This window comes from Camelina sativa, chromosome 19 (genome assembly GCF_030686135.1).
Source record: "Camelina sativa cultivar CO46 ecotype springtype chromosome 19, ASM3068613v1".
Classification (NCBI taxonomy): domain Eukaryota; kingdom Viridiplantae; phylum Streptophyta; class Magnoliopsida; order Brassicales; family Brassicaceae; genus Camelina; species Camelina sativa.
Genome location: NC_141898.1, coordinates 494,305 through 505,313, shown reverse-complemented (window position 1 = coordinate 505,313; position 11,009 = coordinate 494,305). Strand labels below are relative to the sequence as shown.

General features: G+C 38.6%; 4 protein-coding genes across 5 annotated transcripts; 1 reads left to right on the top strand and 3 right to left on the bottom strand.

Annotated features, from left to right (window-relative positions):
• Window positions 1-1,071: 1,071 nt before the first annotated feature.
• Window positions 1,072-1,853, bottom strand: LOC104763841 (protein DOWN-REGULATED IN DIF1 11-like). The gene is made up of 2 exons (XM_019240767.1): window positions 1,403-1,853; window positions 1,072-1,130 (listed from the first exon to the last, which is right to left on the bottom strand). Exons 1-2 carry the CDS (start codon window positions 1,851-1,853, stop codon window positions 1,072-1,074), a joined length of 510 nt encoding a protein of 169 aa, XP_019096312.1.
• Window positions 1,854-2,321: 468 nt separating this feature from the next.
• LOC104763843 (starch synthase 2, chloroplastic/amyloplastic) lies at window positions 2,322-6,378 on the top strand. The gene is made up of 8 exons (XM_010487228.3): window positions 2,322-3,160; window positions 3,476-4,139; window positions 4,252-4,316; window positions 4,428-4,505; window positions 4,621-4,731; window positions 4,810-4,854; window positions 4,944-5,117; window positions 5,207-6,378. Exons 1-8 carry the CDS (start codon window positions 2,840-2,842, stop codon window positions 6,161-6,163), a joined length of 2,415 nt encoding a protein of 804 aa, XP_010485530.1. The 5' UTR covers window positions 2,322-2,839; the 3' UTR covers window positions 6,164-6,378.
• On the bottom strand, window positions 6,348-9,356 carry LOC104763844 (uncharacterized). Of its 2 annotated transcripts, none has more exons than XM_010487229.2 (4): window positions 8,382-9,356; window positions 7,827-8,171; window positions 6,782-7,011; window positions 6,348-6,701 (listed from the first exon to the last, which is right to left on the bottom strand). In XM_010487229.2, the coding sequence occupies exons 1-4, from the start codon at window positions 9,253-9,255 to the stop codon at window positions 6,423-6,425; spliced, it is 1,728 nt and encodes a 575-aa protein (XP_010485531.1). In that variant the 5' UTR covers window positions 9,256-9,356; the 3' UTR covers window positions 6,348-6,422. The 2 variants fall into 2 exon arrangements, with proteins under 2 accessions (XP_010485531.1, XP_087356873.1); XM_087500747.1 differs by having other exon boundaries at window positions 6,348-6,698.
• A 532-nt stretch (window positions 9,357-9,888) lies between these two features.
• Window positions 9,889-10,792, bottom strand: LOC104763845 (uncharacterized). The gene has a single exon (XM_010487230.3). It carries the CDS (start codon window positions 10,790-10,792, stop codon window positions 10,100-10,102), a length of 693 nt encoding a protein of 230 aa, XP_010485532.1. The 3' UTR covers window positions 9,889-10,099.
• Between the last annotated feature and the right edge of the window lie 217 nt (window positions 10,793-11,009).

The window sequence follows — 11,009 nt, the reverse complement described above, 5'->3', positions numbered from 1 at the left end:
AGCTACTTCAATCAGTAATCAATAGCACTATAAACTTCTGGGCTTCGATTTTCTTGCTTCCTAATGCTTGCATGACTAAGCTTGAGCAAATTTGTGGTGCATTTTTGTGGACTGGTACTGCGGACACAGCCAGGGGAGCAAAGGTCGCTTGGGAAACGGTTTGTAGTCCAAAGTCTGCTGGGGGGCTAGGACTAAAAAGGCTAGTTGATTGGAATAAGATTTTTGGGCTCAAGCTGATATGGCTACTCTACTCTCAGGCTGGTTCCCTTTGGGTTTCCTGGGTTCATCATAAGCTCATAAGGGATAAATGCTTCTGGGATGTTGATTTTCGAAACTCCGGAAGTTGGTTATGGAGACGTTTGTGTAAGCTAAGACCTCTTGTGAGACCTTTCATCCACTGTAGTGTCTTCTCGGGTAATGCTTGCCTCTTTTGGCACGACAACTGGACTGGTCTTGGACCTCTCATTGACATCCTTGGTGACTCTGGACCTCGAGTCTCCGGAATCACTCTTCTTGCTCGTGTAAGACAAGCAACATCAAATGGTGAATGGTCCTTGCCAAGAGGACGTCACCCGATTATCCAGCTACTTAGATCTTGCTTACACGATCATACTCCTCCTGACCCAGACGTTGGCTGTGATACATACCATTGGAAACTCTCTCAAGATCAATCGAATGGTACGTTCTCCTCAATGAGAACCTGGAAGCACCTTCATCCTCCTGGTCCTTCAGTTCCCTGGTCTTCGCAAGTTTGGTTTAAGGAAAGAATCCCAAAGATGGCTTTTATGACTTGGCTTACTGTTCAGGACCGCCTTACAACGAGAGACAGACTAATTCGTTGGAGCTTACCCGTTCCTCCTTATTGTCTTCTCTGCTTGACAGGTATGGAAACGAGGGATCACCTATTCTTTCAATGTCCTTACTCCAGGAATCTATTGACGGCTCTCTTCTCCTCCTTGTACACATCAACAACATCAACATTTGATGGAGCCCTCAACTGGATTAAGTACCCCACCACAATCAGGAGACTCAATTCAATCTGCAAATTGGTTTTTCAAGCCCTTATCTACTTCATTTGGCGAGAACGCAACTCCAGAATTCATACCACCTCTTCTCGTACAGAGCTCCAACTGCAGAGGGAAATTCAGCTAACACTTCGTAGAAAGCTGTTGTCACTGGATCGGACCTCAAGAGCTGCTCAACCCTTAACAAATTTGACTCAGGACACTCATCTCGCTCTTTGGTTTACCCATTTCCAACCTCCGTAATGACTAGTAGTAGCTCCAGTCTTTGAACATGTGTTGCTCTTTTTGAACTTATTTATATCTTGCCTCCTATTGTATTAAACTTCTCTTGAAGGGTTATAATGAAATGGTATCTTTAAAAAAAAAAAAAAAAAAACCTCCAACTTCAGCATAACATCTGTTCCAGACCTGACGAATCCGGGGACGGGCTTTAGAAGCAAATTGTTTGAACTTATAAACCTTAAACATAAATTCCCTAAAAGCTATGTGACATTCTTCGCCGTAGATCATCATTTTCATGCAACAATACCTCGAAGCTGGTTTATCTTGAAGAATCTCAGACAGGACTTCATCGTTACATCTAGATTCTCCCATCAATTGACCGCAAAACAGGGCATACTCTAAAAAATCTTTTGGCAGTTTACGACTCTTGTCTCTATTGTATTCATCCGTAGTCGGGGACCTCGCAAACGGATCTAAATCAACATTGGGATCTATCAACGGTTCCTCGTTATCTTCAAGTTTTGAAGCCAAACTTGGATAAGCAAACAATACCAACGTGGTGATCACTAGAAGAGATGCCATGAAAACACAACTATTCATCTTCATTTTTATCTTTAATCTCCTTTTTATTACTTCTAGTTAAATTTTGTATGTTATACACAATAGTCGATTAAATGTTATCCAACTAATCAGTTTCTTTTTTTTTAAAATAAAATAAATAAAAGTGAGTTTTTGGTTGTTACTTAAAAAAAAAAAAAAAAAATTACTTTATGTAGTTTAAACTTTAAACATTGACGATTTCGTTATCGTTGGATGTATATAAATTTCATTAAATATACTTCAGTTTATAAAAAAAGTTTCATTAAATTGCATAAAACATTTAATTTTTAGCATTTTTTAAAAAACGTTAATAATTAATATCAAAAGTTTCATTTGAATTAATTCTAGAAAGATTCAAAAAATATAATTAATGAAATCAATTTGTGCATGTTTAAAATGTAAAAAATTGAAAGGAATGGTCAAAAGAATTGGACGGTGCATTATAGATTATGCTAAAGAGTCTTCTTGATATCTGTATTTTTTGTTTGGACGATTACGATTTATTCTTGGGAAATCTCGAGGCCTAACTAAAAACTACGTATGTGGAGATAGATGGATCCATCCCCAACAACAAATAGATACAGAAAAAAAAAATAAGAATTGCATAGTATTAATTAAGGCTCATGAATCACGCGAATGGTATTTGAGAGTATTTGTTGTTGTAAATGGTGAAAGATCATTGTGGCCCCACTGTTGGGCAAATCTCTCTCACACGACTCTGTTTTGTTTGATTCCTCTTTCTCTCTCGTTTTATAATCAATCCACAACAGCAACAACATAGCCGTCGCAACTACACTCACAAAGCACTCGTTTTTATTTTCTCGACAGACAAAGCTTTCGCCTTTTGGATCATTCTGAGTTAGTTTTTTCTTTGTCTGTCCGATTTCGTTGATGAAACTTGTCCGAGTTTGTGTGTGATCCATCTTCTCATTACTTTATAACAAAAAAGAAAACTTTTTTTTTTCTTGAATTGGTTGAATCAATCAAGTTTAATGGCATCAGTTGCCGAGAGCTCTTTTCCCCTTCTGTGTCAAATCAAGACTCACCGTCGAGTCACTTCTTCTTCTTCTTCTTCTTCTTCTACGCTGAGGAACTCGGGTCTCCTCCGAGTTTCTTACCCTGATGGGTCGCTTTCCTTTCGTGGTCGGAGCTTCGTTCTTAGACATCGATGGAAGTGTGTGAGGCGCGTTGAGGCCACTAGCAGCTCTGATTCTTCTGAACCTACCGGTGGAGATGAGCCAGAGGATGCGCTTCAGGCTACCATTGAGAAGAGCAAGAAAGTTCTTGCTATGCAAAGGAACCTTCTTCAGCAGGTTTTACTTGATCCATCCTTTTGATTTCTTGGGTCTATAGTAAAGCTACCTTTTTTAGCCTTTTGGTAATGATTCAATGTGAGGAATTAGGTCACTCAATTGCTTCCTGGAGATCTTTAGAGTATAAAAGGTCCTTTTTTTTTTGTCCAAAACTATGCTGCAAGTGAGAATGTGTCAATATAATGGTGTTTGTGATGCTTAATTCTATGGAGGCTGTTCTTGAGTCGTAGTTTTAGGATTAGATTTATTTGAATTGTTCTTTGACATTAGTAGTGTCTTATGTTCTTTCACTTTGTCTTTCATGTTACTCTTCAGATTGCTGAAAGGAGGAAGCTGGTCTCATCTATAAAAGAGAGCACATCTAACTTGGATGATGGGAAAGGTTATGGTTCTTCTGTGAATGCAAATGCGGATACTACAATGAAAGAGAAGATGGATGGAGACGGAAACGGTAGTGTCAGCGCAAGCAGTTATGGCAAGTCATCTTTGAACAAAGAACCAGAACCAGAACATAAGACTTTATCTCCCAATAGTACTGAATCCCTGAAGAAAAGCAAACAAGGCTCAGTGTCTGTTAGATCTTCTTCCCCTGTAACCTCTCCTGAGAAACCATCCAGTGTAGCCGCTTATGGGAAACCTTGGTCTAGCGTAGTAGCCTCTAGTCTAGATCCTCCTTCTTCTACTATTACATCTTCTGAGAAGACTTCTGATCCCGTAGCTTCTCCTGGAAAGCCGAGTAATTCTCGCGCTGGTGCATTTTGGTCAGACCCACTACCCTCTTACCTGACTAAAGCTCCTGAAACATCAAGTATAGAGACCGAGGAGTACATGGAAAAAAGAGAGGAAAAAACACATGTAGAAGCTAGTAGCGAAACTAATGAACCTGGGAAGGACGAAGAGATGCCGCCTCCACTGGCTGGAGCAAATGTCATGAATGTCATATTGGTAGCAGCAGAGTGTGCTCCATTTTCAAAAACAGGTAATTTATTTCTATTCCTTTTACCTTTGATCGATTGTGCGGGCTTTGTTTTACTCATGCATAAGTAGGCTTCTCTTGGAGTACACGAACTGAACACTGTGAAACTTTATAGGTGGCCTTGGAGATGTAGCTGGTGCTTTGCCAAAAGCTTTGGCTCGGCGTGGACATAGGGTTATGGTAATGTTTATCAAACAGTGCCTTTTTAGTGTCATCAAAGCTCTCTATTTGATCGTGGACATCGAAACTCAAACTAGTGAGTTAATCATTTTCTGTATTTTTCCTTGCTAGGTTGTGGTTCCTCGGTATGCAGAGTATGCGGAAGCCAAAGATTTAGGGGTGCGGAAGAGGTATAAGGTGGCCGGGCAGGTATAAAAGCTGTTAATGTATCAAGATTGGAATTTTTCTTTCCTTTTCATTTAAATTCCTTAACAAAGAGTAGACGAGGTAGAGAAAACTGATGTGGAGCACATTTTTACTGCAGGACATGGAAGTAATGTACTTCCACGCGTATATAGATGGTGTTGATTTTGTTTTCATTGATAGCCCTGTCTTCCGGCATCTGAGTAATAACATTTACGGTGGAAACCGACTTGTAAGACTTCTATCTTATTCTCCCTGTTCTCTACCAAATTCAGCCTACAAGTACTAAGTTTGGTATATCTGAATCCAGGATATCTTGAAGCGAATGGTTTTATTTTGCAAGGCTGCTGTTGAGGTAAACCCTTTGCTCCAAGATTTTGAACAGGAGATCGATATTTTGCCTTCTTCTTATACCAGTTTCGGTTTCTTGAAAAAAAAATTCAGGTTCCGTGGTATGTTCCTTGTGGAGGTGTGTGTTATGGAGATGGAAATTTGGCTTTTATAGCAAATGATTGGCACACTGCGTTGCTACCAGTTTACCTGAAAGCTTATTACCGAGATCACGGAATGATGAAATACACACGATCTGTTCTTGTAATCCATAACATTGCTCATCAGGTTAGAAAATTTTTTCATTCCAAGAAGTGACTTATTTCATGCTTGTTATATCCAAAGATCTGTGCATTAACCTAAAGGTGTAAACTTAGGGTCGGGGACCAGTAGATGATTTCTCATGCGTGGATTTACCGGGGCATTACTTGGATACCTTCAAGTTATATGACCCCGTAGGAGGTGAGCACTTCAACATTTTCGCGGCTGGTCTAAAAGCTGCGGATAGAGTTCTCACTGTTAGCCATGGATATTCCTGGGAGGTTAAGACCTTAGAAGGTGGTTGGGGTCTGCATAACATCATAAATGAAAACGACTGGAAGTTTAGAGGAATCGTGAACGGTATTGATACAAAAGAATGGAACCCTGAATTTGATACTCACTTGCACTCTGATGATTATACCAACTATTCCGTGGAGACACTTGGCATTGGTAAACCTCAATGCAAAGCTGCATTACAGAGAGAGCTTGGTTTGCCTATTCGACCTGATGTTCCGCTGATCGGTTTTATTGGAAGATTGGATCACCAGAAAGGTGTTGATTTGATAGCTGAGGCAGTTCCATGGATGATGAGTCAGGATGTTCAGCTGGTTATGTTAGGCACAGGGCGACCGGATCTTGAAGAGGTCCTCAGACAAATGGAGCATCAATACCGAGATAAAGCACGGGGATGGGTTGGGTTCTCGGTTAAGACAGCTCACAGAATAACAGCTGGTGCAGACATATTGCTGATGCCTTCGAGATTCGAACCATGCGGTCTTAACCAGCTTTATGCAATGAACTATGGAACCATTCCCGTGGTCCATGCTGTGGGAGGGTTGAGAGATACAGTTCAACAGTTTGACCCGTATAGTGAAACTGGTCTTGGTTGGACATTTGATAGTGCGGAAGCAGGTAAGCTGATACATGCCTTAGGAAACTGTTTGTTGACGTATAGAGAGTATAAACAGAGTTGGGAAGGGCTTCAGAGAAGAGGAATGACACAAGATTTGAGCTGGGATAATGCTGCAGAGAAGTACGAAGAAGTTCTTGTCGCTGCTAAATATCAATGGTGAGTTAATAAAATGTTCTTTTTTTTTACTGTCTATAAAGAACCTGTTTTTGGAGTTGTTAAGAAGCTTAGTTGTGTAGATTTGGTGATAAAACTACATTGGAGCTCGGCAAATTCTCATGCCATTAAGCTCCTTGTGGTCTAAGGATCAAGCTTGTTAATCTTTGTTACTCTCTCTCTCTCTATAGTAATTCTAAAGTGATAGATATACTTGACAAAGTAGATTGATAATTACAAATGGTGAAAACCCTAACTTAAAGAAATCAAGAAGATGGGAATAAAATAGGAGAGAAAGTTCTAGAAATCTTGTCACCATTGAAGTGAATGTTGTTGAGCTTGTTCTGACACCACTTGAGGTGAGAAGATGAGACTAAAGACATGTGTAAGACCCTAGACACTAGCTTTAAATCTATCATTATGAGCCTCACTAACATAATAATATGTTCATTTTTCTCAATCTTATCTTCTTCCATATTAGAAGATTTATTCTTGAACCAAATTTTCTTCTGGTTCCCTTGGATCTCCTTCAACAATTGTTCCTTCTTCACAAATAAAAGAAATATTAAGACTTTTTGATAAAAAAAAATTAAAAGTCTTCAATTGTTTATGAAAGTATATTTACCTTTTGGAGTGAATTTTTAAGGTCAAGAAAGAGCTTAAAGTCTCTAGGATCTTCCAATTCCATAAGAGGAGACTTAGTCAAAGAGATTTTAAGTCTTTCCCAAATCAAAGGTTTTTTGATGTCTACTTTCACAAAGTCGTAGAAGACTTCAACACATCTCTCTATTGCTTTCAACACTTGTTTGTCCTGTCTTTCTTCTTCTCCTTCATGAGGTCCCTCTCTATTATATCCTTTGGAAAAATTAAGATAAAGATAAGGAAATTATGAGTTCAAAACAAAACTTAGACAATTCTATATGGAAAAAGAATCTAGAATGAAGAGAAATTGACCCCAAAAATAAAGTATCATGTGAAATTATACGACCAATGAATAAAATGGATGAATCATTCTAACCCTCAACATTTGAAATTTCTTTTTTGAGTCTCGTAAGCACAATAGCACATCTTTTTCTTGATTAATATTCATTGGTAGATATTATATCACAAGTCACACAAGTCATCTAAGTAAGATAAGGGGTGTTCTTGTGACTTGTGAGTTGTGTGACTTATCCACCAATTTACGTCGAAAGATTCTGTCGACACATAACCTGTTAGAGACCAAAACTAGACTATTTCTTTAGAAATACAAATTAGGATTCCAAATTATAAGGTATTTTATTCACGTAATTTATTAAATTAAAATTTTAATCTATTGATTAGTCGTCGTATCTAAAATGAAATATATTTGGAGTTTTAAAATGTTTCTTAAGGAGTAGAGTGATGAATCTTGATAGTGATTTTAGAATTTAGTCAAGAAGTTTGTTAAAGCTCATCTTATGACCACATCTTTATAATTTTATAAGAAAAAGCAAGATTCATAACTAATCGTTGTTGCTAAAAAAAAGTAGATTTTTGCTCCTACGATTCCAACCAACGTAATTAAAAACTATTATATGAACTCCCAATTTATACTCGATGTAACCCACACACCAAGAAAAGTATTTGATAATTCTAGCTATGTATATTTTAATATATGATTTATGTGACAATTAAATAAAGTAAATTACCTGAAAGTCGAGGGACTTGAAAGAAGCTCATCAACTCAAATCTTCTTTGAACAAAGCTCAAGACTCTTTTTCCTTGGCACCTTTCATCTTCCAAGAACCTCTCTAACAAGACCTGAAAGTTTTGGAACTCTCTAGAGATAACGTCATGTAACACACCTCTCGTATCAGCGGGTTTTGAACTATTTCTCACTGTAATGTACTGATGCTGAAGCGCTTCCCATGATAAGCAAGACTGAGCAACATAAACTAGCTCAAGGTCCTTCTCTATGCTTTGTTTTAGCCTCTTCTCTGCCGTTTCCCCCCATGAGCGCAAACTACTTGCCGTCATTTGGTTCGTGATCACACCTAGGAATGGTAAAAATCAATATTACTGGTTGGTAAACTATAGTATATTTAAAAGACTTTGGTTTCAATTATTGTTAGTCTTTGAGAATGCTGTAAAAATGACAAATTGACTGTTGTGTAGGTCCTGAGATTCTAGTTTAGATTCATCCGGTGTCTCCCCCAGTTATAAATTATATTGTATAAAGACAGTAAAAATAAAAGTAGACTTACTTAGGCCATAGGTTCTATCGCGGCTGAGTATGTCATACCATCTCATTCTTTCGCAGTACTTCTTGTATACTTGATCAGTTTCATCATCTTCAACAACTCGATGTGTTTGATTCTCTCTCACAACTGAATCTTGGCAGGCTGAATCCAAGCTTGCGATAGATAAAGGCGAGGGATGATCTCTGTCGCTAGCTACTAGAGTAGATAGATCATCATTCTCCACGTCTGAGTTTATTATATCCTCTTCTTCGTCATCACTGGTTATAGAATATTCATCTTCTTGATCTAGTGGCATAGTCGTCTGAATTTCGAACTCAAGATTCTTCTCCATGTCTACAGCATCAACAATGTCATCATCAGTGTCTGGTACCTCTTCCTCCTCTCCCTCCGTTTCAAGAAGCTCAACAACATCTTCTCGATCAAATTCGTAGAAAAGTTCGTCTTCATCTTCTTCTTCAAGAATCTTGCCTTCTCGCAGAGCTAGAAGAACTTTTAATTGAGTATCCACTTGATATTTAAAAGAAAAGCTAAAGGCAGGAATCGGATTATGAATACTTCTAGAAAGTTCCAAGTTATTAAGGGTATTCTTGATCTCTTTCCTAGACTCAATGGTACATGTAGCCTCCCTTCTAACCATCATGACTTGGAGAAAACTAGTAAATAGCTTAGAGAACGTGACCAAGACCGATGAAAAGGCGTTGTATAACGTTTGAAAACATGGGAGAAGCCATAAAAAGAAGAGATAGAGCCATATAAGAAGTTGACAAAGAAACAGAACAACAGGGTGCATGTATAGTTTCAGATAAGACGATCTCAAGAAACCATCTCGAATCACTATGGATTCTATAATTAGCCAACATGTTGAGAGTATAGCCATCAAATCTCACACAGAGGCAGAGAGAGAGGAAAAAAGGGACTCAAAAGAGTGCCTTTATAAAGACGAGAAGAAGGAGATGAAGAAGCTGCTGAGAAAGAGCCCTGTTGGAATTTTTGTCCCTCAGCATGATTATTAATAAATAAAGTTGGTAAAGGGTCAATTTTATTATCTTGAATGTTCTTTCCTCCTTATTTATTGATTCAAGTTTTGTTTGGTTTTGAAATTTTAAACATGTTGGAAATATTCGGATTTTAACAGAAAAATATCCGTTTTAGTGTTAAACTAAACCTATAAGGCCATGTATTGGCTATAATCAATTTTTTTATTAGAAGAGCCAACTTGACCCTCCATAGTTCTAATTGTTAACCTACGGCAGACAAATGGAACTAGTGACATGATTTTGTAACTTTTTATCAATCCACATAGAAGCTCATCACTTCTCAAGCTCCATTCAGAGCACATATGAAGAACATAACGAACTAACAGACACACAAACACACATGATGTTCTTCAATGTTAGTAACATCTTTTATGTAACCCTGCATAAAAGCTTCAAGTTTCAACCTAACAAGATCATACCAAATACAACATCAATCCCTATTTCCATAGGGTTCGATCTCGAACGCTAGAGTATAACAAAAATGTTCTTCACTATAACCGGTTTCCCACAATATTCTTACAATGCTAGTTTCCATTGTACCTTATTTAAACACAGACTATAACATATTTATCAGTTCTTGTAAAAAATTGTGTGTATGAGAGTAAAAGCTACCCGAAGAAATAGAGTAAACGATCCAATCTCATATCCAAAGACTGAATGAACATTGTAATACTTTCTCTGTTTTCATTTCTTGATCTTCCTTTGCTGCTTCTTTGGTCCAGAAACCACTAATCTCCTTACAGAACAACCACACCTGGCTCTGAAAACCAGGACAGCTCTCCCATTAGGCGGTGCCATCTTCTTGAGCTCGGCTTCCAATTCACGGTGATGGACACGAGGCAGCTGAAACATCCCCCTCTTGGCGGCACTGCTGTTGTTGTTGCTGGAGCTCTTGACGCATTCCTCAGTCTCAAGCTGAATATCAAACTCAACAGCTTTCCTAAGCCCTTTACAATTGGGTTTGCCGCAACGCTGCATAGTACACAAGAGTATAACAAGCCAAGTGGAGAGTGCAGCACAGAAGATGCTCAAAGCTAATGATCCATACACAATAGGGTTCTGCAAAATCTCTTCTTTGACTAAAACAGAGAGATCTGAAAAGAACTCAATAGACTTGAGGGTGATGAGCTTGACGTAAGGGAAGAAGAGGAACCCGCAGGCGGTGATCACGGCGATAAGGATCACGACATCGATCGCAGCGGACTGAGATCCGTCGCAGACAGGGAACTTGGAACAGGTCGGTGAAGAAGTGTGGGATCTGCGAGTGGTTCTTGGCAGCTTAGAGGAGGAGTGAAGAGAGTTGGACATGATCAATGTTGTTGTTGGAGATTGGTCGACGGAATTGCAGACCGAGATTGAGCTATGGAAATATACCATCTCACTCACTCGATTCCCTCGAGAGAGATAAAGTTACCAACCGATTCAAATCTTCAAAATTGGATTCTTTTTGTTTTCTTCTCTAACAAAACTATTTTGGGATTGGGATTGGATGAGAATCGATCTATGAAACTCGATTTGAATCCCAATTCTCGATCCACGATCAAACCCAGAAATCAGATCGAGCAAGCGTAGAGAGAAGAAATATGGAATTCAC